General features: G+C 37.7%; 1 protein-coding gene across 2 annotated transcripts in view; it reads left to right on the top strand.

Moving 5' to 3' along the window:
• Window positions 1-24,299, top strand: part of CYFIP1 (cytoplasmic FMR1 interacting protein 1) — a 91,456-nt gene that overhangs the window by 24,402 nt on the left and 42,755 nt on the right. The window contains exons 9-21 of one of the 2 annotated variants that reach the window (XM_063459300.1): window positions 2,423-2,527; window positions 3,574-3,665; window positions 4,505-4,622; window positions 4,896-5,018; window positions 5,460-5,585; window positions 6,441-6,607; window positions 8,234-8,381; window positions 10,307-10,460; window positions 13,253-13,409; window positions 14,227-14,323; window positions 17,074-17,150; window positions 17,235-17,343; window positions 20,498-20,617. In XM_063459300.1, coding sequence (XP_063315370.1) covers window positions 2,423-2,527; window positions 3,574-3,665; window positions 4,505-4,622; window positions 4,896-5,018; window positions 5,460-5,585; window positions 6,441-6,607; window positions 8,234-8,381; window positions 10,307-10,460; window positions 13,253-13,409; window positions 14,227-14,323; window positions 17,074-17,150; window positions 17,235-17,343; window positions 20,498-20,617 — 1,593 coding nt within the window. Of the gene's footprint in view, window positions 1-2,422; window positions 2,528-3,573; window positions 3,666-4,504; window positions 4,623-4,895; window positions 5,019-5,459; window positions 5,586-6,440; window positions 6,608-8,233; window positions 8,382-9,845; window positions 9,994-10,306; window positions 10,461-13,252; window positions 13,410-14,226; window positions 14,324-17,073; window positions 17,151-17,234; window positions 17,344-20,497; window positions 20,618-24,299 lie in introns of both variants that reach the window. The other variant, XM_063459309.1, reaches the window with a different exon arrangement.

Genomic DNA, 24,299 nt, shown 5'->3' with positions numbered 1-24,299 from the left:
ACAATCCATGGCACTTCTGCACTTGTAATACATATAGAAACATAGAATGTGACGGCAGATAAGAACCATTCGGCCCATCTAGTCTGCCCAGTTTTCAAAATACTTTCATTAGTCCCTGGCCTTATCTTATAGTTAGGATAGCCTTATGCCTATCCCACGCATGCTTAAACTCCTTCACTGGGTTAACCTCTACCACTTCAGCTGGAAGGCTATTCCATGCATCCACAACCCTCTCAGTAAAGTAATACTTCCGGATATTATTTTTAAACCTTTGCCCCTCTATCCTCTCTTTGTGCTAGTTTTTCTTCTTTTAAATATAGTCTCCTCTTTTACTGTGTTGATTCCCTTTATGTATTTAAATGTTTCTATCATATCCCCCCTGTCTCGTCTTTCCTCCAAGCTATGCATGGTAAGATCCTTTAACCTTTCCTGGTAAGTTTTATCCTGCAATCCATGAACCAGTTTAGTAGCCCTTCTCTGAACTCTCTCTAAGGTATCAATATCCTTCTGAAGATACGGTCTCCAGTACTGCGTACAATACTCCAATTGAGGTCTCACCAGTGTTCTGTACAATGGCATGAGCACTTCCCTCTTTTTACTGCGAATAACTCTCCCTATACAACCAATCATTCTGCTAGCATTTCCTGCTGCTCTATTACATTGTTATTCACATTTGTACAGGGATGATAAGCTAGCAGTGAATGTGCATATACCCCCTTTTTTATTTGCTGTATTTGCCTAGAATTGTCTCTCTTAACTGTGTGAATCCTGTCTGTAAATCAACCACTATGCACGTCTCATGCATCAGTAATAAAATGTGCATATACAAAGATGTCCGTTTAATCCAAATGTCCCCATCCAACACCGAGACTGATGACACACACTATAGTTTTTGTAAAACATAGTTATTGATTTCACAAGCTAATAATAATAATAATACAAACAAGTACATTTGTTTTGTATGTCTACTTTAACCCCTTAAGGACACATGACATGTGTGACATGTCATGATTCCCTTTTATTCCAGAAGTTTGGTCCTTAAGGGGTTAAAACCTTTCCATCCACTGTTAGCGGTTTAGCATGGACACCTTGTTAGTGTAATTGAGTTATTTAACTCTGCAGATATAAAGCACATGCAGAGGGGATTCTTAAATACACAGCAAGATTCTTTAATTTCACGCTGATCTGCAGCTAGTTAAACTATTAATGTAATAACATCTAAAGCAGCTTTTGTGAGAATGAACAGGTTTGCCTTAGTACAAAGACCTTAGCAGACCCATGTTTATTTTGAAAGGGATCTGTATTACCGTATTTTTCGCTCCATAAGACGCACTTTTTTTCCCCTCAAAAGTGAGGGGAAATGTCTGTGCGTCTTATGGAGCGAATATGAAGCTTTACTTACCTGTCTTGCAGCATTGGCCGGCAGCACAGGGCGCACCGCGGTAGTGGAACTTGAATTTCATGTTTCGGTTTCCGGCGGGACTGAAAGGAAGTGTGCACAAGCTGAGTGCACACTTCCTTTCAGTCCCGCCGGAAACCGGAACATGAAATTCAAGTTCCACTACCGCGGTGCGCCCTGTGCTGCCGGCCAACGCTACAAGACAGGTAAGTAATTATGGGACAAGGGGAGGGGGACAGTAAGGGGGAGGGGGACAGTAAGGGGGAGGGGGACAGTAAGGGGGAGGGGGACAGTAAGGGGGGGGGATGAAGTCTATGGGGGGGGGGGATGAAGTCTATGGGGGGGGGGATGAAGTCTAGGGGGGGGGATGAAGTCATAGGGGGGGGGGATGAAGTCTATGGGGGGGGGGGATGAAGTCTATGGGGGGGGGGATGAAGTCTATGGGGGGGGATGAAGTCTATGGGGGGGGGGATGAAGTCTATGGGGGGGGATGAAGTCTATGGGGGGGGGATGAAGTCTATGGGGGGGGGGATGAAGTCTATGGGGGGGGGGATGAAGTCTATGGGGGGGGGGATGAAGTCTATGGGGGGGGGATGAAGTCTATGGGGGGGGGATGAAGTCTATGGGGGGGGGATGAAGTCTATGGGGGGGAGATAAGGTCTATTGGGAGGGGGTGAGTGAAGACTATGGGAGGGGGGGACACTATGGGACAGGGGAGAAAAAAAATATTCTGTACAAACTGTCCCATAGTAAGAAACACTATGGGACAGTTTGTTCAGAATATTTTTTTTCTGGGTTTCTTCCTCTAAAAACTAGGTGCGTCTTATGGTGAGGTGCGTCTTATGGAGCGAAAAATACGGTATATATTTTTTTTTTGTCCCTACTATTGTCTCCAACAGATACAATTCTTAGAATAGTTGCCAGATGGTAATGCTCAGATCTCACTTTTTTCTTTGTACATATTTGTATACTAGTTTCTGAATTTTCATTCTTTTGACATTATTTAATATTGCTTTGTTCTAGGTGATGGGCTTCGGATTGTACCTTATGGATGGGAGTGTGAGCAACATCTATAAACTGGATGCCAAGAAAAGAATAAACCTGACCAAGATAGACAAGTTCTTCAAGGTAGCTGGGCTGAGTGATAACTTAGTTGTGTTCAAACATGATGCTGTATTACTTATACAATGAGTGGGATGGATCACAGGCGACACTCTAAGCAACTGTATTAAAACAACAATATATAAATAGAATTAAGATTTTTTACACGTGCATAGAATTTCAAATGCTGTGGATTATGTTTCCGTTGCCAAAATAAGACTAACTGGGGGCCTGTACTGGTTCTTATTTGGAAACCATCTCCTATCTCAGTGGGTAGGAGTATATGGATGTAAAGTCTACTAGTTAATGTATTCATTTAGTATCAAAAGTGTATGATGAAAAAAACTCCATCATAAATAGTGAAGTATCTTGAAATGTATTGACATCTGTTTAACAAACATTAACGTTGTTGATGGTATTGAAGACTTTGGTCCTTCGATACCGTTTGTGTCTGTGCACCAATACCATAGAGCAATCTTGTTATTCATTTTAATGATGCCTAGATTTAACATGGACACAAATTACAAACCGTTAAAACACAGCATTATAGTCTCAATCTTCCCAGGCTGTAGTTTGATCAATGCCCTAGTGAAAATGGAAACTCCCTGTTCCTGTCAACATTTTTGCAAATACAATAACTGCTGTTCATGACCATTATTTCCACTAACTCCTAATTAGTCAGACAGACTTAGGGTACAGCGAGTTTTACCATAGAATCCAATTTAGTCAGGTATGTAGGCTATTCTCATGTGATACAAATACACAAAAATAAGTCCTGCGCTGTGACTCCCACTACTCCTGATCAGCAGCAATAACCATAGTGCAAATCAGCCCAAATACATGCAATAAAAACCAAAGAAAAAAAAGTTACTTGCGCACTGTTCCAAATCCCTATCCTATTTATGTAAACGGAGGTTTTTAGTTCCACTCCAATGGCCATTAGATGTAAGCTCATCTGCCACATCAAGGCAAATCTCTGGTCCTACAATAACAATTCACCTTGCTTCCTTCAGCTTCAGGCAAAACAAAATCTCTAATGATCTAACCTGTTTTTATCCTGTCTTTTTACACAGCAATTGCAGGTGGTCCCACTGTTTGGAGACATGCAAATAGAACTGGCGAGATACATTAAAACCAGTGCACATTATGAGGAGAACAAGTCCAGGTGAGTGTAGCTTTTATTCTCTGTTTAAAAATATTTTGATGCAGGTGTATGAACGAATGCTTGTGTGCAACCAGGGATGATATTTTATTGGAAGGTTTAATTGACCCCATGTTTGACATTCCTGAGATTAAAATAAACTGCTGCTTTTATTATTCAGTCCCTTGGCATGGATTGAGAGACGAATTGACCACTCTATTGGCATTAAAGGTTGAGACCAGTAGATGTATTTCAGCCTTTTTAATTTATATGTCATGATGTGCTCTTCCCCATAGAAGTTCCCTAAAGATATTTAAATGTCAAAAATTATGCAAAGAAATGGGGATTGAGCATTGAAGATCATTTTACATTTGATATGACATCCTTGAGGTTGATGTAAAAATTAATTTTATTGTAGAAGGAGAATTGGCCTTGGACAGTCATTTTCAGAGATAGTAAAAAATTCTGTCCCTAAAATGTGTTTTAGCAAATGTTCTATTATTTTATGTAATAGGGTTAGTAGCCTGAGTTACAGCTCCCATGATTTCACCTTCTGACTTTGATACGAAAAGTTCTCGATAAACCTCTGTGTATGGGTATATGGTGGGTTGTGGTTGTTTTGGGTGGCCTTCCTTTTAGAAAAAAAAATAAATTATGCTAGTATGCTGGCTAATCTATAGATCATTGTCCTATAAGGGACTAAAGATTTGTGTAATAAAAACCTGGTGTTTGAACCATTGTGCATGCTCATGGCAATTGCTCTACCAAAACCAAAATCATTGTGAAAAGATGTGTGAAAGAGATTACAAGAAATAATTAGTCTGCATTGCCTAAATATTGTTCTCATGGGTATTCTGAAACAGGTGGACCTGTACCTCATCCAGCAGCAGTCCACAGTACAACATCTGTGAGCAAATGGTCCCGATAAGGGACGACCACATGCGCTTCATCTCAGAGCTGGCACGTTACAGCAATAATGAAGTGAGTTCAGCTTGACTTTCTCCTTTGCTTTTCTCTCTGTTTTACTGAATGATAGACTTACAACAGAAATTACAGTACATGTGAATACAATGAGATCAATTAAGTCTAGGGTTAATAAAAACCTATATCAAAGATTTCAAAGAGGTCTACTTAATTGTAAGGTTGAAGGGAGAGTAAATGATGTTGTGTCCCTTGCTTGACATTTTAGGAGTTGTGTATAGTTTAGGACTTAAGAAAAACTTGTTTTGATTCTTAATATTAATTTTGCCTAAGGTGGTGACTGGATCTGGCCGCCAGGAAGCCCAGAAGACAGATGGAGAATATAGGAAGCTATTTGATTTGGCCTTGCAAGGACTGCAGCTTTTGTCTCAGTGGAGTGCTCACGTCATGGAAGTGGTATGTCTCTTTGCAGAAGTAATGTTTGAAAGTAATAGTTGCTCAGGAACACTGGAAATTACTGGTAAGCTGCTACCAACAAACCAACAGTTCTCTAAGGTGGCTGTGAAGGGTGTCACACTCTATTAGAGCTCTATTAGGATTAAGTCCTGAAATATTCTGCAAAATATTCTGAATTATTCTGCAAATTACTATATCAGAGTAATCATGTTCTTGAAAACAATATCGTTATGTACAAACTGTCATATTTCAGTATTGACAAGCAGGCTTGGAGGCCATCATTTGATCAGTAATCTTCCCTCCACAAGTAAATTTAGAATGTTCCTCATCTGTCAGATCCATTCATTGCATATATCCCGTGTATTCATGTATATACTATCTATTTATAGTGCTCGGTTATAAAAAGGTCATGACATTTTTTTGTTTGATTTTGTTAAATAGTACTCTTGGAAGCTCGTGCATCCAACGGATAAATATTCCAACAAAGATTGTCCAGACAATGCCGAAGAATACGAGAGAGCCACGCGGTACAACTACACAAGCGAGGAGAAGTTTGCTCTGGTTGAAGTATGTATTTTTCTTGTCTTTATTAACGTGAACAGAATAACCTGCCGGCTAAAATAATTGCAACTGTTGCCAATTGTATGACATGGAAGGTGCTTTCTATACGTTGCGTTGTACCAAATAAAAAAAATGATGACTGTGAGGTTTATTTGGGAAGGAAAAGTTGTCATTGGCATAAAAAAAAAAAAAAAAAACCCAAATGTATCTCTAAAAACCAGATAATTCCCCTGTTTGGTTTATAAGCCGAGAAAATAAACCTAGTTTTATCAAGTAGATAAAAGGTAGTTAGTCCATCTAGATTGCCCAAAATTGGGATTCTTTTTGTCTGAATGTGTCTATTCACCTCTGCCAGTTGACGACGCTGTGCATTTACAACACTTCTATGCAAACACAAACTCCAGACCTTACAGATACATTTTAATCCATCTAACCTCAGATTATCTTGTTCTTTGTAGAGAAAATTACACCTTCTAGTCACTTGAGATGTTTGTAACGTTTTACTGTGTAACCCCTAATGCTTCTCCATCAGTCTATATATATATATATATATATATATATATATAGGGGTTTTTGTTTTCTTTTGTTGTACTTTATTATGTATACTTTATGCAAAGAATAGTCTTATGATATAGTATTTTAACTTCATGCAACCTATGTATATGAAGCTTACTCTGTTTATTGAATAGTCTTCTATTAATTGCAGCAAAATAAAGAATACTTGTAGAGTTTCCAGTGTAATTATAATCAAGTGCTAGTGAGAACTGTACAGGTGGAAGATGAAAGGGGAAAGTTATGATGGTGTACAATTACATTATGCATTTGTTTTTGTGTGTTTTACATCTTCCTTCATCCACTTAGGTGATTGCCATGATTAAAGGTCTTCAAGTCCTTATGGGTAGGATGGAAAGTGTGTTTAACCATGCCATTCGCCATACTATATATGCTGCTCTTCAAGACTTTGCTCAAATTACCTTGCGAGAGCCATTGAGACAAGCCATCAAGAAAAAGAAGAATGTAATTCATAGGTAAGAGGAACAAACCCATTTTGATTATATTGCTTGTGTTTTATTTGTTTGTCAAAAGAATAGCTGGCTATAGTTCATCTAAAATGCAAATAAGAAATCATATGGAAAATATTGTGTGTGTGTGTGTTTGTGTATATGTAATATATATATGTATATATGTATGTGTGTATATATATATATATATTATAATATAATCCAAAAGAAAGCAAAAAACCTAGTCTGAAACACTTTCAATTTTGCAACAAACTAGAAAAAAAATCAAATGTAAAAAATAATAATAATAAAGTAAAAAAAATATATATATATCTTTGAGACAGTGCAGCACCTAGTAGCCGGATTCAAGATGTTAGCAGGAACAGCATACACAGAGATGGGATTGTGTACTGAAACATCTGCACAGAATATGGATTGGACCTGCTTAAGTCCAGATGGGAGATACCACAAAGGGTAGTTGAGAATGACAGGGCTAAGATCCTGTGGGACTTCAAGATCCAGACAGACAAGCAAGTGCTGGCCAACCAACCCGACATTGTGGTGGTAGACCAGGAACGTAAGACTGGGGTCATGGTGAACATGGCAATACCCAGTGACTATAACATCAGGAAGAAGGAACATGAGAAGGTGGAGTAATACCAAGGACTGAAAGAAGAACTAGAAAGGATGTGGAAAGTGAAGGCAGTAGTAGTCCCAGTTGTTATGGGAGCACTCGGGGCCGTGACTCCCAAGTTGGGGGAGTGGCTTCAACAGATTCCAGGTGGGACATCTGAGATCGCTGTCCAGAAGAGTGCAGTTCTAGGAATAGCTAAGATACTGCTCAGTATTCTCAAACGCCTAGGCCTCTGGTAGAGGACCTGAGCATGAGGAATCAACATACCACCTAGGAAGGGTGAGAAAATAAATAAATAAATATATATATATATATATATATATATATATATATATAAAATACCTTGTTGGAAGTGCACTCACAGGACTCGATACTGTTTCCAAAAATTTGCCATTTATTCAAGCTTCAAAAAGTTGATTACATAGTGTCAACGTTTCAGTCCACTAGGGACTTTTTTTTTTTTTTTTTATCTTTATTTTTGCAATGGCAGATCGTATGGTAAGGTAACATTTTTAGGCTTATGCAAAAGCCATATGATAGTACATATGTCAATTATATATTACAGAAAGGAAAAGACAGTAGAGAGTTATTTTATTGAGGTTTTTATTTCTGTTGTTGTGGTTGACATGGTGGCTCTCTGCCAGTTTAGTTTTTTTGTAGGGACTTTTTTTTTATATATATAAAAATATTTTTCCTAGTTTGTTGAAAATGTTAAGTTTTTCAGACTATTTTTTTTTTTTTTTGGATCAAAGGCAAAAATAAATGTGAGAGAGGCTGGACTTAATTAATGCATGTCTCTTTTCAGCTATGTAACTATGTCATATATGAGTGTCAAAGTGTTATTAATGTAAAAGGTCCACAAACAAATCATATAGTGTATTAAAATTGACAATTTGTAGGTTATGTGTTCACGATATTAAGGTAACTTTTCAATACATTGATATTTATATGTCAATAAACAGCTGTAGAGTGTCTTAAATGCAGCAAATCTGAGCCGACACATTTTATCCCTGCAACAGTGTGCTCCAAGCAATTAGAAAGACAGTTTGTGACTGGGAGGAAGGACACGAACCATTCAATGATCCTGCCCTTAAAGGGGAGAAAGACCCTAAAACTGGATTTGATATCAAGGTTCCAAGACGTGCTGTGGGGCCATCCAGCACTCAGGTACTTCTGAGCTAACCTTCCCATAAGTTTCTTAGCAACTGGTTTACGTTAAGATTCTTAGTAAGGAATGCAAGCAAATCAAAACATTATATACCAGGTTTATTATAGCCCAGGAACTGTGAATCCAGGCTGAAATTCTATTTTTATATGCTGCTCTTTCTTTGTGACTCTGCAAGTTTCTAGCTCCCTGTACTTAGTAAGATTTCAGCATATATATATATATATAGGACTTTAGTATAATCTATATGTGAACGTTCAAATGTTAGGTCTTCAGAGAATTTATTTGATGATTTAGATAGAAGATGAATTTTGTGGAAATTAGGATGGCATAGGGTATTTTTGTAAATAATGCAGCAGGAACCCATAGGTGAATCATGGCTATCCATGGCAATCTAGATGTGTGGGAACTACATTTCCCTGTTACTTGGCCTGCCTAAATTAAAGTGGTTTAAAATATCTTAGATGCAGTCCATCACCATGCTGAATTAATAGTCATGCTTGCACTTTATTTTATTTTTTAATTTTTATATTGCATAATTGTTTCTTAATCAAATGTGATTTTGTTGTAATTAATGTTATATAATTGCATTAATTTGAAAATGCAGGGAGGTGGGAGTAAGATGATTTTAGTTCCTTTGGTAAATCTTAAAAAAAAATAAAAATAAAAATACAAAAATTGAATGTTTTAATCTGGATACAAAATCGATTACCACCAATGTTTTCTCTTTCTCTGTCTTTCTTTGGCTTGCTGTTGGTTGCTAGGAGGGGTGTGTTACGTCTTCTGTAATCCTTGGTACAGTTCTACAGTCGTCAATATATTGCTTTCCTGTTAAGGACACATAAGCTCTTGTTTGTCTCTGGTAACTATAGTAAGCAACCCTGTGCATGTCAGTGCATCATTAATATCCACTACAGCAGTTCTATATGAAATCTCTAATCAAAGCTGTGGCGTGATTGCCACTAACAAGATGTATTGCCATTACAAAACAATGTCTCATGCTACTAGGTTTTCCTTTGTCTACAGTAGACTCCTTTTGAACCATTTGAAAGTTTTTATAACAATGGATCAAGTTGAAGAACATCTTCCAGACTAAATCCAAACCACAAAAAACATTCCAGAAGTTAAAAAAAAAAAAAAAAAAGCCACTAAGCTCTGTCCATAAAATATATCCCAAACCATATATATTCTGTTGATACCCTTGTTTGTGATAGACGTGTTAACGATCTAAGCTGCTCCTGTCTGAAAAAAAAAAGTTTTAAGCTAAATTTTATCAAATAAATATCTGTATAGCAAAAAGGAAGGATGGTAGTGGAAATAAATGTCGCTTGGCCTTCCTAACATACTAATGTTTTCTTTCTGTCTGTTTTTTTTTTTTTCCTTCCTTCCTTTTACCAACACTTTCTCCTCCTTGTCTTTGGCCGCTCTCCCTCTCCTGCCTATCTCTCTTTCACGTTGGTTTTCAGCTGTTCATGGTGCGCACAATGGCGGAGTCCTTGAACTCTGCAGAGCTGTTCAAGCAGCTCAAGTCTCTGGGAATGGAAAAGTTATTGCATGTGATAAAGCGATTTCTGAGGGAGTCCTACTCCTATCCAACTCTTTTAAACTTTGGTGGTAAGACGATACTCCCGTTTGCACTGCTTTGATACGCTCAAGACGCCGCTGTTTCCATCCTAAATGAAACGGCTGTTTGTGTACATAAACAATGCATGCACGTGTTGCAACACATCCCTGCAGAGTCTTTGTACATTTGTGGGAATGTAGTTTATACGTTTCACAGATCTCATCCATGTGAATTTAATTTTGAACAGTGCAGCTAGTGTTTTTGATACCAATCTCTGTACATTAATGTGCTGTATGTTGTTTTTTTTCCCCCCCTTACTTGCACCTGCCCTCCTGTGAATGCCTCTCCCTTTTAATGACACAGCTTTACATGGTGAGAACCATGCTAGAGTCACTCATTGCTGAAAAAAGCGGTTCCAAGAAAACACTACGGAGTAGCCTAGAAGGTCCCACCATATTGGACATAGAAAAATTCCACCGAGAATCTTTCTTCTACATACATTTGCTTAATTTCAGTGGTAAGATTGTGGTGTGATCAGTGTGCTGCTGGTATGTCCTAACACATCTAACCACACAGCCAAAAATAATGTCACTGCTGCTTTTAATTTACTCATGGGACTTGGACTTCAGTGTCCCCTTTTCAGACCTTTTTTTTTTTTTCTCATCTGAAACATTATGTAGTGTAATGTCTGTGAACAAAAATGAAACTAATGGGGGCTGCTGCTCAACTTTGGATATAAAGGCCGTGATCTCATGGGACAGAGGGACAAACTAATCTGTGAATATGCTGCCATATATCTGAAAGAGCATCATGCATTAATAAATATGTTTTTTTTTTTTTTTTTGCTTTATGCCATATGCTAGTTTTTGTTTTCTTTTTTAATTGAATTTTACTGTAGTGGTTGTCATTTTAATTGACACCACTGTAGGTATATCAGTATATCATCCCAAAAAAGTGTGTGACTGTGTAAATGCATGTAAACACATGAATGCAAATTACTGGCCATGACCTTGGGCTAGTAGTTGCACCCATATTTTTCATGAATCAACATGCTTGCAGTAATTAGCCATACACCCTCAGAACTAAGTGCTCCACAAAATATCCCAGAAAACCCCTGCTGGGCTAGGACCGGGATTGACTGCTCATTGCAGAAGCAGTACATTGGTGGCAGAATCCTAGATTTTCTGTAAACAGAGTTATTCTAGAAAACGGTGTTTATTACTCTCACTAATTTTGTATATGTTCTTTCCATGATGCATTCGTAAAGGATGTAAATGTCTGATTGTAGTGTTCCTTTACCTGCTTTGTATGTTTATTTAATGTTTAGCATCTTCTAAAGTACTGCAAAAAACACTGGTCTACGTAAGGTCACACTGTAGAAAAAAAGGGTATCATTTTGAAAACATTTCCAATGATTTGTATGGTTCTGCCATGTATCCATGGCTAAAACAGTTAAAATTACAGCTAATACCATTTTAAATTAGACATACGGTACTATAATTTTTTTTTGCTTGTTAATATAGGTAAGTTTGCATGTAAATATTGGTGAGAATTCTACCTCCACAAGAGAGACTAATAATGATATAAAAAAATCGGGGGGGGGGTGCACTGGAGCTGACAAGATATGCCACAAGTGAGCTCCGGCTTACTGGTTTCCAAAAGCCTTTTCTTATTGAAGTAGTGGCAACTTAATTTTTACAATCCGATACTTACCATCAAGGGTAGACATTCTTAGAAGTTGCGGGACCCACCAGCTGCATGTTCTTGTGATATTGGAGACTATTTGGCCAAAGACCTGAGCAGGCACGCTCCTAAGATGGAGTCCGTGCCTGCCCAAGACTCTTTGTACTCTGACTTCTTTTCATTTGCTTATACCATCATTACTGAGACGAGGAAGATACAATCCCCTTTATGAAGAGAGACATTAAGGCTCTACTTAGGGAACTGAAGCAACTATTAGCGGTGGAAACCGTCCGGGAAGAGCTACACAACCTTGGAAGCAGTGTGACAGCAGTGAAGAAGGAAGTGGTGGATCTTAATTGGTACCTCACTGAAACGACTGACACCCTAACTGGCCTTCAGGGGACAAGTGAGGCTGTGCAATTCAGAATGGTAGCCTTGGATGATGGCAGTCGCCACAAACACATTTAGATCTGTGGCGTTCCTGACTCAATCACAGTGGCCAACTTGCCAGCTTATATCAACTGTTTATTCACTGCAATGCCGTTGCACAAAGCCTCTGCCACCATTCTGATAGATGGGCTCTTCAGAGTCTCTAGCTTACTTGGAGCGAAGTCCTAAGGCTCCTATGATGTGATCGCCCAGATAAGTTAGCCATAATGAAAGCTGCCAGAAGTATACCCTCTTATAACTTTGAGGGCAACTCCTTGTCCTTTTACCAGGATCTATCTCAAGCTATCCTGAGATGGAGGATCTCGAAGAGACATGTCACCCAGCTACTCCTTGACCAGGTAATCTCATATCAGTTGTAAAACCCTGGTTCCTATTAGTGGAATGTAACCGAGTGATACTGAAGATGGTCTTTACAGTGGAAGCACCAGCGTTAGAGTTGGGATTCTCTTTGCATCCTACCACAACAAGTACCGATCCAAGTCAGATGACCTGGGATGTGGCCGCAGTCCCTACCTTTGTGCTGGCTGGCATTCTATCTCTAACTGCATGTTCACCTATCATGCCACAGGTGGTTTGGCCTATTATCACACTGTGTTACCCAATATCTCCATATATTCCTTATTTACTTTTATAGTATCTCCCCCAAAATTTTAATGTATGTTTTTGTATCCGGCTTTACCAAAAAGGGGGCTAAAGCTATAATAATTCACATTAACTAAACTAATACTGACCAACATTTTAAATTACAGCTATTGATGAACCATTCTCAAAAATGCTATGATAGCTGAACAGCAGATATGGGATGATATTATTTGATTAGAATACCAAAAGAACAAAATATTAATATTCTTGCTCTAACATATCTGTATTAAGTGTGGTCTGATTCAGTCAAGAATTCAACTTCATTTTTGGAAGTGACATGCTGCATCAGTAAAATTATCATAAAGCAATCCCTTGCATGCCATGTTCACCATTATGTTGAAAATTAAATAAGAGTTGTAGATCAGTGTTTTCCTTATGCAGTAAAAAAGTAATTCACATAGCTATTTAACTGAAGGTCCTGGTTGTCCTCTGCATATTGTTTTTCGGTGCCTTAGGCATGGTCTGCTTGTGCTTGCTTATATTTTCATATTGTATGTGTCTGCGTCTTTGTCACTGTCTTGTTTCCTCTTAAAGAAACCTTACAGCAGTGCTGTGACCTCTCCCAGCTGTGGTTCAGGGAGTTCTTTTTGGAGTTGACTATGGGCCGCAGAATTCAGTTTCCTATTGATATGTCTATGCCCTGGATTCTGACTGACCATATTCTGGAGACCAAGGAAGCATCCATGATGGAGTAAGCATGCTCATGACTCTTTTGGCTTTTCTAGTTATGTGTGCAGTGCTATAATGTTTATCAAATGGAACAGTTGATCTACACTCATTTATAATTTTAACAATTCCTTTAGCTGCCTACACCAGGGATAGGCAACCTTCGGCACTCCAGATGTTTTGGACTACATCCCCCATAATGCACTGTCACCCATGGTGCTGGCAAAGCCTCATGGGATGTGAAGTCCAAAACACCTGGAGAGCCGAAGGTTGCCTATGCCTGGCCTACAAGCCTACAAGCATTGTGTATTTTTCTACACTCACAAACTTAATGCATGCATAACAATCTGAACTATATGAAATCATTGCTTTGTATATTTTCTTTTGCTCATTGGAAGTTTTACCAAGGTAGAAAGTGTGTGAGCGTTTGGCTCTGTAGAAAGAACCTTAGCATGTAGTGGAAGTTTGGGAGGTGCGTGCTGATGGGCAGTAAAAAAGAGGGAATTAAAACTATAGAGTAAACAAATCATCTTTTGGTACAAAGCAAGCAGACACAGGACACACCGTTAAATGGGACATGGGTAAGAAATCTATATCTCCAACACAAGCATTGCTTTGTGAGTCTCTGTACAGCTGTATGTGACCTTTCAGCACTGCCTATATTTTGTGTTTAGATGTAATCTTGACTCATGAAACTTCCCTAATGGTCTACATTTCTATTAGTTCCTCTTATTTAGTATTATTATGTCAGTTATCCTACTAATATACAAATTGTATGTAGCACGGTTGGAGCTATAATCAGATTGATAATGCATTATTTTTGGTGTCTATTACTATTCTAGGTATGTGCTGTATTCTCTGGATCTGTACAATGATAGTGCACATTATGCTCTTACAAAGTTCAAGAAGCAGTTCCTTTATGATGAAATTGAGGCTGAGGTAAGTCTGATTTCATTACAGACAGAGTTATTCACTAAAGTTGGCACACTTGGGATTTCAAAGTGAATTTCAAATTTAAGGCCAAAGTAGGCAACTCATTATCAAACGTGGCCCACTGTGGGGATATTTATGGGATAATAATGTAAACAGATGAGAAATTGCCCACGATTTTCAATTCTCAGATCCCTAATCGTTATCGTGTTAAATGAAATGTATAACCATATACCGGTAATTAAAAATCACAAATTGTTATAAAAATAGATATTTATTTCTTAACAATTTAAATAATAATGATGAGTAACATGCATGATAATAATCAATGGAATTTCAGTATAACATGATGCAATACAATATGGTAATAATCAATGAATATGCAATATAAAAACAATATGCAATACAAAGTGGCAGTTTACTTCCTGGTTAGTATAACATTGAATCTACAAGCTGTCAAGATAAGATTTACGACCCTTTCACAGAGACAAAGAATGTGAAGTTTCAGTGTGCAGAGATGGTAAAGAAACTTTCAGCTGGCAGTTTAGAAATAACCCTTTCAATGCTGGTTAAACCTCTTCTAGGGATTTAAGATCTATTCCTATGTAATATTAAATAAAAATAATATTTAAATAGTCAATAACCACTCCTTGATCCATCCAATGAGAAATCTACATGTTACATAAGCTGATATTTTAATTAATTTGTCTAAATAGATATTTTATCTTATTTTAGAGCCAATCAATACAGCTGGATAAATGGTCATGATATGCTAACGTGATATTAATCACACAAATACATTAATGGCTATATTAATCCCAGCTGCAGATAGGATGCTATAACCATATATATATTCTTTAATGATTAAGATTTCTAAATATGAAATCAAACATGATTTATCCAGTCATATATCATGCTATTAATTTTAATTAATTTAAATTAATTAATTAACTGCCTGTATATTTACCAGTTATGTAGATATTTTCTCATCAGATATCCTCAGGTAGCTAAATGTCATAGATCTCTTTCTCTGCATGGAGTGTGAGAGTTTCTTGGTTACTCTGGTCACCCGATTCTGCCTGGACCTCTCTGAATCCCCAGAGTGTCGTAATGTCTCTCTCTTCAATCTTTGAATTTTCGCATTTCTGAATCTCCCTCTCTTCCCTTGTCTTAACTTTTTAAAGGGAAAAATTCCTTAGGTGATAGCCAATCACAAATGTGGGGTGTGGTTGCCTTCTAGGTAATCATTTTAATATTCGAACTCAAGAGGGCAGCCTTGTTCCACTAGACATACCTATCCAGGAAAGAGTTAACTTTTCCTGGTGGCTATTTTTGATGTCATTTACGTTATCTTTATGTATCCAATAACTCAAATCTTCTGTCAGATCAAAGGGTTTTCTTCGGATTTATCCAGACTATGCGTCTCCATTTTCTGTAGTAATTCCTAAAATTGATAGTTTGTGAACTAAGTTTCACCTTAAACTATAATGGGACGTTGTACAATATCGAAAGTAAAATTTAATTATTTAATCTCCTCTGTCACCTAAGTCTGGGAATAGAATTTATACAGTCTGTCCATCCCCCTTATCTCTTTGGTTTGTTTATATACACGTTCCATTCAGCTCTGGCTAAGCGGTCAGCAATAGAGAAAGGAAAGAAATGTTGTGTCTTTGTTAACTTGAGAATAACAAAATGGAGTCTGGTCTGTTCAGCAATGACTTCAGAATATACACTTTGTATTTCTATCATAGCACAAATGTCTGCCGATATAAATACCCTGACACCACTGGGCACCTCTCCCCACCTCCACCTCTCCCCACCTCAATGAGTTAAGAGGTACGAGTGGTGTCCATTGGACGTCGGGTAAGAAATCAAACTGTACTAAAACAGCCTAGTTCTTTCCATAGGGAAAGGAGGTACACAGGGACACTCCTCACACCACTATAGCACTTGGCAGTGGTTATGGTGCTTGTAGTGTTCATTTCATGTGTAGGGTAAAAGCTTGTTAAATTACGTAGAAATCTGAGTGCCATATTGTCATGAAGGATTTTTTCATATTTTGTGATCTTCAAATTATATATATATATATATATATATTTTTTTTTTTTTTTAAAGCAGTAGAAACAAAGATACATGAAATATGAACCTGATAGACCTTTGTAAATGGAGGAAGCTTAACATTAATTGGAGATCCAAAAGTAAATATCAGATTGGTAGAGGCTATTTTTGTCTGGCTTAGCACTTGGATAATCAGATTATACGTCTTTGGTAAACCAGCGGTTAAAGGGTTCCTCCATGCATCATGTCCACTTCAGTGATTTGAAGTGGTCCTGGTGTCTGCCGTTTGTATGTGCAGCATTTTGCTATGAAACGCTGCACATACACAGAATTTAACCCCTCTGCTGTCAGAGGTGTAACTCATCGTCCAGCAGAATCATTACACAGCCTCGGAATAACAGTCCAAAACTGGTCAATGTCCATTTTGTGCATATTTGATGTCTGACATCAGCACCCACAATATGCTCGCGGTAAGCGTCCTGTGGTGGCACAGCAGGATTGTCCTGAGTTGATAACTTGACCAGAGGTAAGCGATGCTTTATTTATTTATTTTTAAAGTTTGAGGGGGGAAACCAGAATAGCAAGGGTTAGTCTAACAAAAACACTTTTTTGGTTGGAGTAACTCTTTGACTATTCCTTTACCAGATCAGACAATCCATTCTACCTCGTGGCATTTAATCTCTGGTTTCTGTCTTCTGCAGGTCAACCTGTGCTTTGACCAGTTTGTCTACAAACTAGCGGACCAAATATTTGCTCAGTATAAAATTGTAGCCGGAAGGTATGTATTAAAACAGTGAAATGTATTCATAAATGTGTAAATAAGTTTGGCGGAATGTGTGCTTATGTACCTCATGTCTTGCAGTCTTCTTTTAGAGAAACGATTACGAACAGATTGTAAAAACCTAGGAGCTAATATTTCTCCACCAACATCCAACCGGTACGACACTTTGCTGAAACAGCGGCATGTCCAGGTGAGAACATACAGGCTTTGGAGTGGACTGTGAAAACGTAATTTAACAAATGGAAGGATACTTTCTCTGTTTTGAGCTACTTTCTTTTGTGACTTTAAGTGCATCAGTTATTATCAAACTGCTTTGTCTTTAACCTAAGTGAAATCATGAATTGGCACTCTGTTGGCATACTTCAAAACATAAAGGCATCATTTTCTTCCATATTCTATTACAGAGAATACATCTTTTATCCATGGACATTTATTTCTTAGGGCAGATATAATCTTCAATTGATGGGAGAAAAATATCATATGCTCAACCTGTCATTAATTGGTAACAAAATAATAGTTTTTGGTGCCTGCAGATAACTCGTATCTTACTTTTACCACTTTCTTTTTATTTATTGTTATCTTGTGGTTGACCAGGACACTTATTCACCTCTTATTATGTGGTGTTGGGGGGGAACAACTAAAATAGCTCAGCTCTCCTAACAGATTTATTTCCTTATTATTAGACTGCCCTTTTACACTGGAAATGTCAAACTGTTCCCTCAGCTAAAGCAAGTAACCCAGATTTTAAAATACAATATAATAGGTAAGAATCTGCACACACATTTAACTAGAATATAGCTATGTTTTAATTGTGAACATTTAAATTTTTAGTAATTGCTGCAAAAATTAGCGAGCAAGGGATGATTCTACTTAATAGCCAGAAAAACAGCTGTATGAGAAACAAATAACCAATGTTGGGTAAGAAACAAAACAGAAATTACTGACGTAGTGCTGAGAGAACCACAAAAAAAAAATTACACAGAGCTGTATTTTCACAATCTATGATCAGCCAGGTGGGCATTGCTAGAGCCAATCTCAGGATCCTTTGCACACAGTACTTCGTCCAATAACACAATTGCAAGACTGGGTAGCAAATTGAGGACATACTGGTAATTGTGTGCATTTTATGTGTGGTCTCTGTCCTATGACAGTAATTTCTGTTTTGTTTCTTACTCCACATTGGTTATACAGATGTTTAATTATTATTAACGGGACACTATAGACACCAGAACAACTACAGCTTATTGTATTCTGAGTAGAATCATTCCCTTCAGTCTTTTTGAAGAAAACACTGTCTTTTCAGGGAAAATGCGGTGTTTATATTCCAGCCTAGTGATAACTCCACTGGCCACTATTCAGATGGCCACTAGAGTTACTTCCTGGAGTAACCTCTGCATGCAGACACTGAACTTTCCTCATAGAGATTAATTGATTCAATTAATCTCTATGAGAAGATGCTGATTGGCCAGGGCTGTGTTTGACTTGTGCTGGCTCTGCCCCTGGTCTGCCTCCTTCACGTCACTGGCCACTCCTCAGATAGCTGTTAGAGATCCTTCCTGGGTCATGGCTGCCTAAAATGCACCCAAACATTCTCCACCCTCTGCATGCAGGCACTGAACTTTCCTCATAGATATGTATTGATTCAATTAATCTCTATGAGAAGATGCTGATTGGCCAGGGCTGTGTTTGACTTGTGCTGGCTCTGCCCCTGATCTGCCTCCTTCACAGACTTGGCCAATCCTATGGGGAAGCACTGTTATTGGCTCAGACCACCACTTCTGATGTCTGCAGACAGAAGGTGAGTCAGGGGCAGAGGCAGCAGCTGCAGACTTGAATACAAGTAAGATTTTACTATATTAACGGGGCAAAATGGGACAGAGAGGGGGGGGAGCTAGTTGGTGGTTTTAACACTATAGGGTGAGGAATACATGTTTGTGTGTGCTAATTCTTACCTTGTATATTGTATTTTATGACAATTGGTTAATCTGTGCAGGGTGGTTAACAGCACCTCATACCTTTCTTTATACCCATGGGAAGTGCGGTCTAGTATATATACTTTTGTACCTATATTTTTAAATTCAAGTTGCTAGAATGTGCATAGTCTAAAACTAGAAGACATTTCCACCATCTGTTATATACTTGCAGTAGGGAAGCTTTCAGTGTTCCTACACCCCACCTTTTTATTGGTTTTATAGAATGGTACTTCTGTAAGTTGCTTTTATGAAACAACCTGGAAGATTTTGAGAATGGTAGCTTCTCAAGTCTAACTTTTCTTTTTCCTGTATCTTTCTCTTTTTTTTTTCTTTTTGATACAATATTATTGATAAAGAAACACTCCAAGCACCATAACCACTACATCCCTCTATAGTGGTTATAGTGTACTGATGCCGTTCTAATGGTAGCCTGCAGGACCCAGGTAAGTTGTCCAACCATAAAAAACTGGTTTGATAGCACATGGACACTACCGCGGGCCGAAGCGGTCATGGTGCTTTGAGTGTTCCTTTACACATATAACTATGTCGTCATGTTTTTATTTTGTTTATTTGGGACCAAAGCCAAAAAAGCAGACAATGAGAAATTAGAAAATGAACAAAAATAAGATTATGGATAGGTGCTAAATAACTGAACAAACAAATAGAAACAACAGTGGCCGCAAACATAGAGCTAGGACACCCCCTCAAAGGCCCCTAAAGGAAATGTGTAGCACATAAAATGGAAAACAGGTTGCACCTAATGACAAACAAAATGGCATACTGCCTTACTGGATCCTTCCTGTCATCTGTTTTTTTTTTGTATTTTGTATTTTGTTTTATGTTCTCACAGACACCTTAAGCAACTTTAAGAAGCTTGATCTTTTTCCCCCAAAAAAGAAAGAAAAGTACACATAGGACTGTACTTTATTATTTTTATTGCACTGTTCTCTGGCCTAGACTGTAACCTATTATTTATACGATTTGTATTTTTGTCTTTGTTACATCTGGTTAATTATAGCGAATATTTTGTCATTTGGTGCGACACGTTTTTCATTGTATTTGTGATATGTTAGAAAATGTGTGACGGACTATATGTTCATGTCTAGTAGCATTACACAATAAAAGAAACCCATGTGCCATTGGATTGACAGATAACACAACTGTCAAGAGAAACATTTTATTTTTCAAATTTGCTCTGTTTGGCTATAAACTTGTATGTTTATTTTTGAATTATTTTGGAAAACACTTTGCTAAACACTTTTAAAATGTTTTACTTGTAACATATTTGTACAATTTCTAAAAAAAAAATCAAAAAAAAAAATCCACAGAACTATAAATGAAAATTTTACTTCTCTCCTCTTACTACTTCAGCTTCTGGGAAGATCAATTGATCTAAACCGTTTGATCACTCAGAGAATTACAGCAGCCATGTACAAGTCACTGGAACTGGCCATTGGACGATTTGAAAGTGAAGATCTGACCTCTATTGTTGTAAGTTTCAACACGTGACCGTTTTTAACTGCACTCAAAGTTACATCATTCTCCACAAGGACAGGATGTGATATAGAAACATAGAAACATAGAATGTGACGGCAGATAAGAACCATTCGGCCCATCTAGTCTGCCCAGTTTTCTAAATACTTTCATTAGTCCCTGGCCTTATCTTATAGTTAGGATAGCCTTATGCCTATCCCACGCATGCTTAAACTCCTTTACTGTGTTAACCTCTACCACTTCAGCTGGAAGGCTATTCCATGCATCCACTACCCTCTCAGTAAAGTAATACTTCCTGATATTATTTTTAAACCTTTGTCCCTCTAATTTAAGACTATGTCCTCTTGTTGTGGTAGTTTTTCTTCTTTTAAATATAGTCTCCTCCTTTACTGTGTTGATTCCCTTTATGTATTTAAATGTTTCTATCATATCCCCCCTGTCTCGCCTTTCCTCCATGCTATACATGTTAAGATCCTTCAACCTTTCCTGGTAAGTTTTATCCTTCAATCCACGAACCAGTTTAGTAGCCCTTCTTTGAACTCTCTCTAAGGTATCAATATCCTTCTGAAGATAGGGTCTCCAGTACTGTGTACAGTACTCCAAGTGAGGTCTCACCAGTGTTCTGTACAATGGCATGAGCACTTCCCTCTTTCTACTGCTAATACCTCTCCCTATACAACCAAGCATTCTGCTAGCATTTCCTGCTGCTCTATTACATTGTCTGCCTACCTTTAAGTCATCAGAAATAATCACCCCTAAATCCCTTTCCTCAGATGTTGAGGTTAGGACTCTATCAAATATTCTGTACTCTGCCCTTGGGTTTTTACGTCCAAGATGCATTATCTTGCACTTATCCACATTAAATGTCAGTTGCCACAACTCTGACCATTTTTCTAGTTTACCTAAATCATTTTCCATTTGGCTTATCCCTCCTGGAACATCAACCCTGTTACATATCTTAGTATCATCCGCAAAAAGACACACCTTACCATCAAGACCTTCTGCAATATCACTAATAAAAATATTAAAGAGAATGGGTCCAAGTACAGATCCCTGAGGTACCCCACTGGTGACAAGCCCAAGCTTTGAATATACTCCATTGACTACAACCCTCTGTTGCCTGTCACTCAGCCACTGCCTTACCCATTCAACAATATTGGAATCCAAACTCAAAGATTGTAGTTTGTTGATAAGCCTTCTATGTGCAACAGTGTCAAAAGCCTTACTGAAATCGAGGTAAGCAATGTCTACTGCACCACCCTGATCTATAATTTTAGTTACCCAATCAAAAAAATCAATAAGATTAGTTTGGCATGATCTCCCTGAAGTAAACCCATGTTGTCTCTGATCTTGAAATCCATGTGTTTTTAGATGTTCAACAATCCTATCCTTTAACATGGTTTCCATCACTTTCCCCACTACTGAAGTTAGGCTTACTGGCCTATAGTTGCCCGACTCCTCCCTATTACCTTTCTTGTGAATGGGCACAACATTCGCTAACTTCCAATCTTCTGGGACTACTCCTGTTATCAATGATTGGTTAAATAAATCTGTTAATGGTTTTGCTAGTACACCACTAAGCTCTTTTAATAGCTTTGGGTGTATTCCATCAGGTCCCATTGACTTATTTGTCTTTACTTTTGACAGTTGAAATAGAACCTCTTCCTCTGTAAACTCACGTGTAATAAATGACTCATTTATCCTTTTTCTTAACTGAGGTCCCTTTCCTTCATTTTCATCTGTAAATACCGAACAAAAATATTCATTGAGGCAGTCAGCTAGACCTTTATCCTCATCTACATACCTTCCTTCTTTTGTTTTTAATCTAACTAATCCTTGTTTTACTTTTCTTTTCTCATTAATGTATCTAAAAAAGGTTTTGTCCCCCTTTTTTTACTGACTGTGCTATTTTCTCTTCTGTGTGTGATTTGGAAGCTCTTATAACTTGCTTAGCCTCTTTCTGCCTAATCTTATAGGTCATTCTGTCTTCCTCACTCTGGGTTTTTTTATAATTACTAAATGCTAACTTTTTGTTTTTTACTATTTTGGCTACATCTGTGGAGTACCACAGTGGTTTCTTGAATTTTTTGCTTTTACTGACAAGCCTAATGCTATTTTCTGTTGCCTTCAGTAGTGCAACTTTTAAATAATCCCATTTCTTTTGGACTCCATTTAAATTGCTCCAGTCTGATAATGACTCCTTTACACATATTCTAATTTTGGAAAAGTCTGTTTTTCTAAAGTCTAAAACTTTTGTTTTTGTGTGGTGTGACTCAGTCACTGTTCTTATATTAAACCACACTGACTGATGATCACTGGATCCTAAACTTTCACCTACAGTAATATCTGATACCAAATCTCCATTTGTTAACACTAAATCTAGTATGGCCTCTTTACGAGTTGGCTCCTCAACGACTTGTTTTAGAGACAATCCCAGTAGGGAGTTTAGAATATGTGTGCTCCTGGCACAAGTAGCTATTTTTGTTTTCCAATTTATATCAGGAAGATTAAAGTCACCCATGATGATAACTTCCCCCTTCATTGTCATTTTAGCTATTTCTTCAACTAGTAGATTATCTAACTCTTCAATTTGTCCCGGGGGCCTATAAATCACACCTACACGAGTTACTGTGTGATTACCAAATTCTAACGTAACCCAAACAGACTCTATGTTCGCCTCACTAACCTTTATTAGGCTAGATTTTATGCTATTCTTTACATACAGGGCCACCCCTCCCCCTTTCTTGCCTTCCCTGTCTTTTCTATATAAAGAGTACCCTGGTATTGCTATGTCCCAGTCATTTTTCTCATTATACCATGTCTCAGTAACAGCGACTAAATCTACACTATCAGTTGATAATTTTGCAATAAGCATCTACCCCATAAACTAATTGGCTTTCTTTAAATTAGCAACTTTTTATTTTGTATGTCTGACGGCTGTACAATTTACAGCATTTTCTGCAAGATACAGAAACTATGGTCTTAAAGGCACTAAATAGTACATTAAAGGCCATGAGGTTAAATTTCAAATGCAAGGGGCTAATGATCAGGTGCTTCTGACATTAAAATGTACTGTTGTAGAGAACCGTGGCTAAAACACATCTGCTGGAGCTAGATAGTTTTATAAATTTCAAGGATAAATTGGTCTGTGTTCCCGTAAAAGGAAATAAAATATTACAGTATTAAAGCAGCCATGGGTTACATTATCGTCTATTAAAAACCAGTTTATCCTGGTTAGACATACTCGCAATCAGAACTATTAGGCATTGATGTTTGTCTGTAATTGTACTTGGTCTTCTAAGGCAAAAATGCAGAGTGCCCTTTTTATTTTACATGATTTTGGAGGTTGGGTTACAGAGCAGTTGTTCTTCAGCTACATTCACTGAAATGTAATCCTGTTTGTTAGAAGGCTTTAACTGAGAATAGTACAAAAACAAAAATATACACACTCCAAAAAGCGGAAGTATAAAAATCGGGGGGTTATAGGATACCCAAAGTGAAACGGGAGAAATACAACCTGGCAATCAGGATATTATTATGATGGTGTAGCATCTAGAAGTAAATAACTAAATGTGGTGAAATACGTATAAATGAGACCGTAGCTCCAGGAGGTAGAGAACTTACAAGATATTAAATGGTTTGCGCTTGTATCCCCTCAGGGGTATCAGGAGATGGTAGG

Source organism: Pelobates fuscus, chromosome 1 (genome assembly GCF_036172605.1).
Source record: "Pelobates fuscus isolate aPelFus1 chromosome 1, aPelFus1.pri, whole genome shotgun sequence".
Classification (NCBI taxonomy): domain Eukaryota; kingdom Metazoa; phylum Chordata; class Amphibia; order Anura; family Pelobatidae; genus Pelobates; species Pelobates fuscus.
The sequence above is the reverse complement of the archived record's forward strand: the minus strand, read 5'-3'. Positions and strand labels throughout refer to the sequence as shown.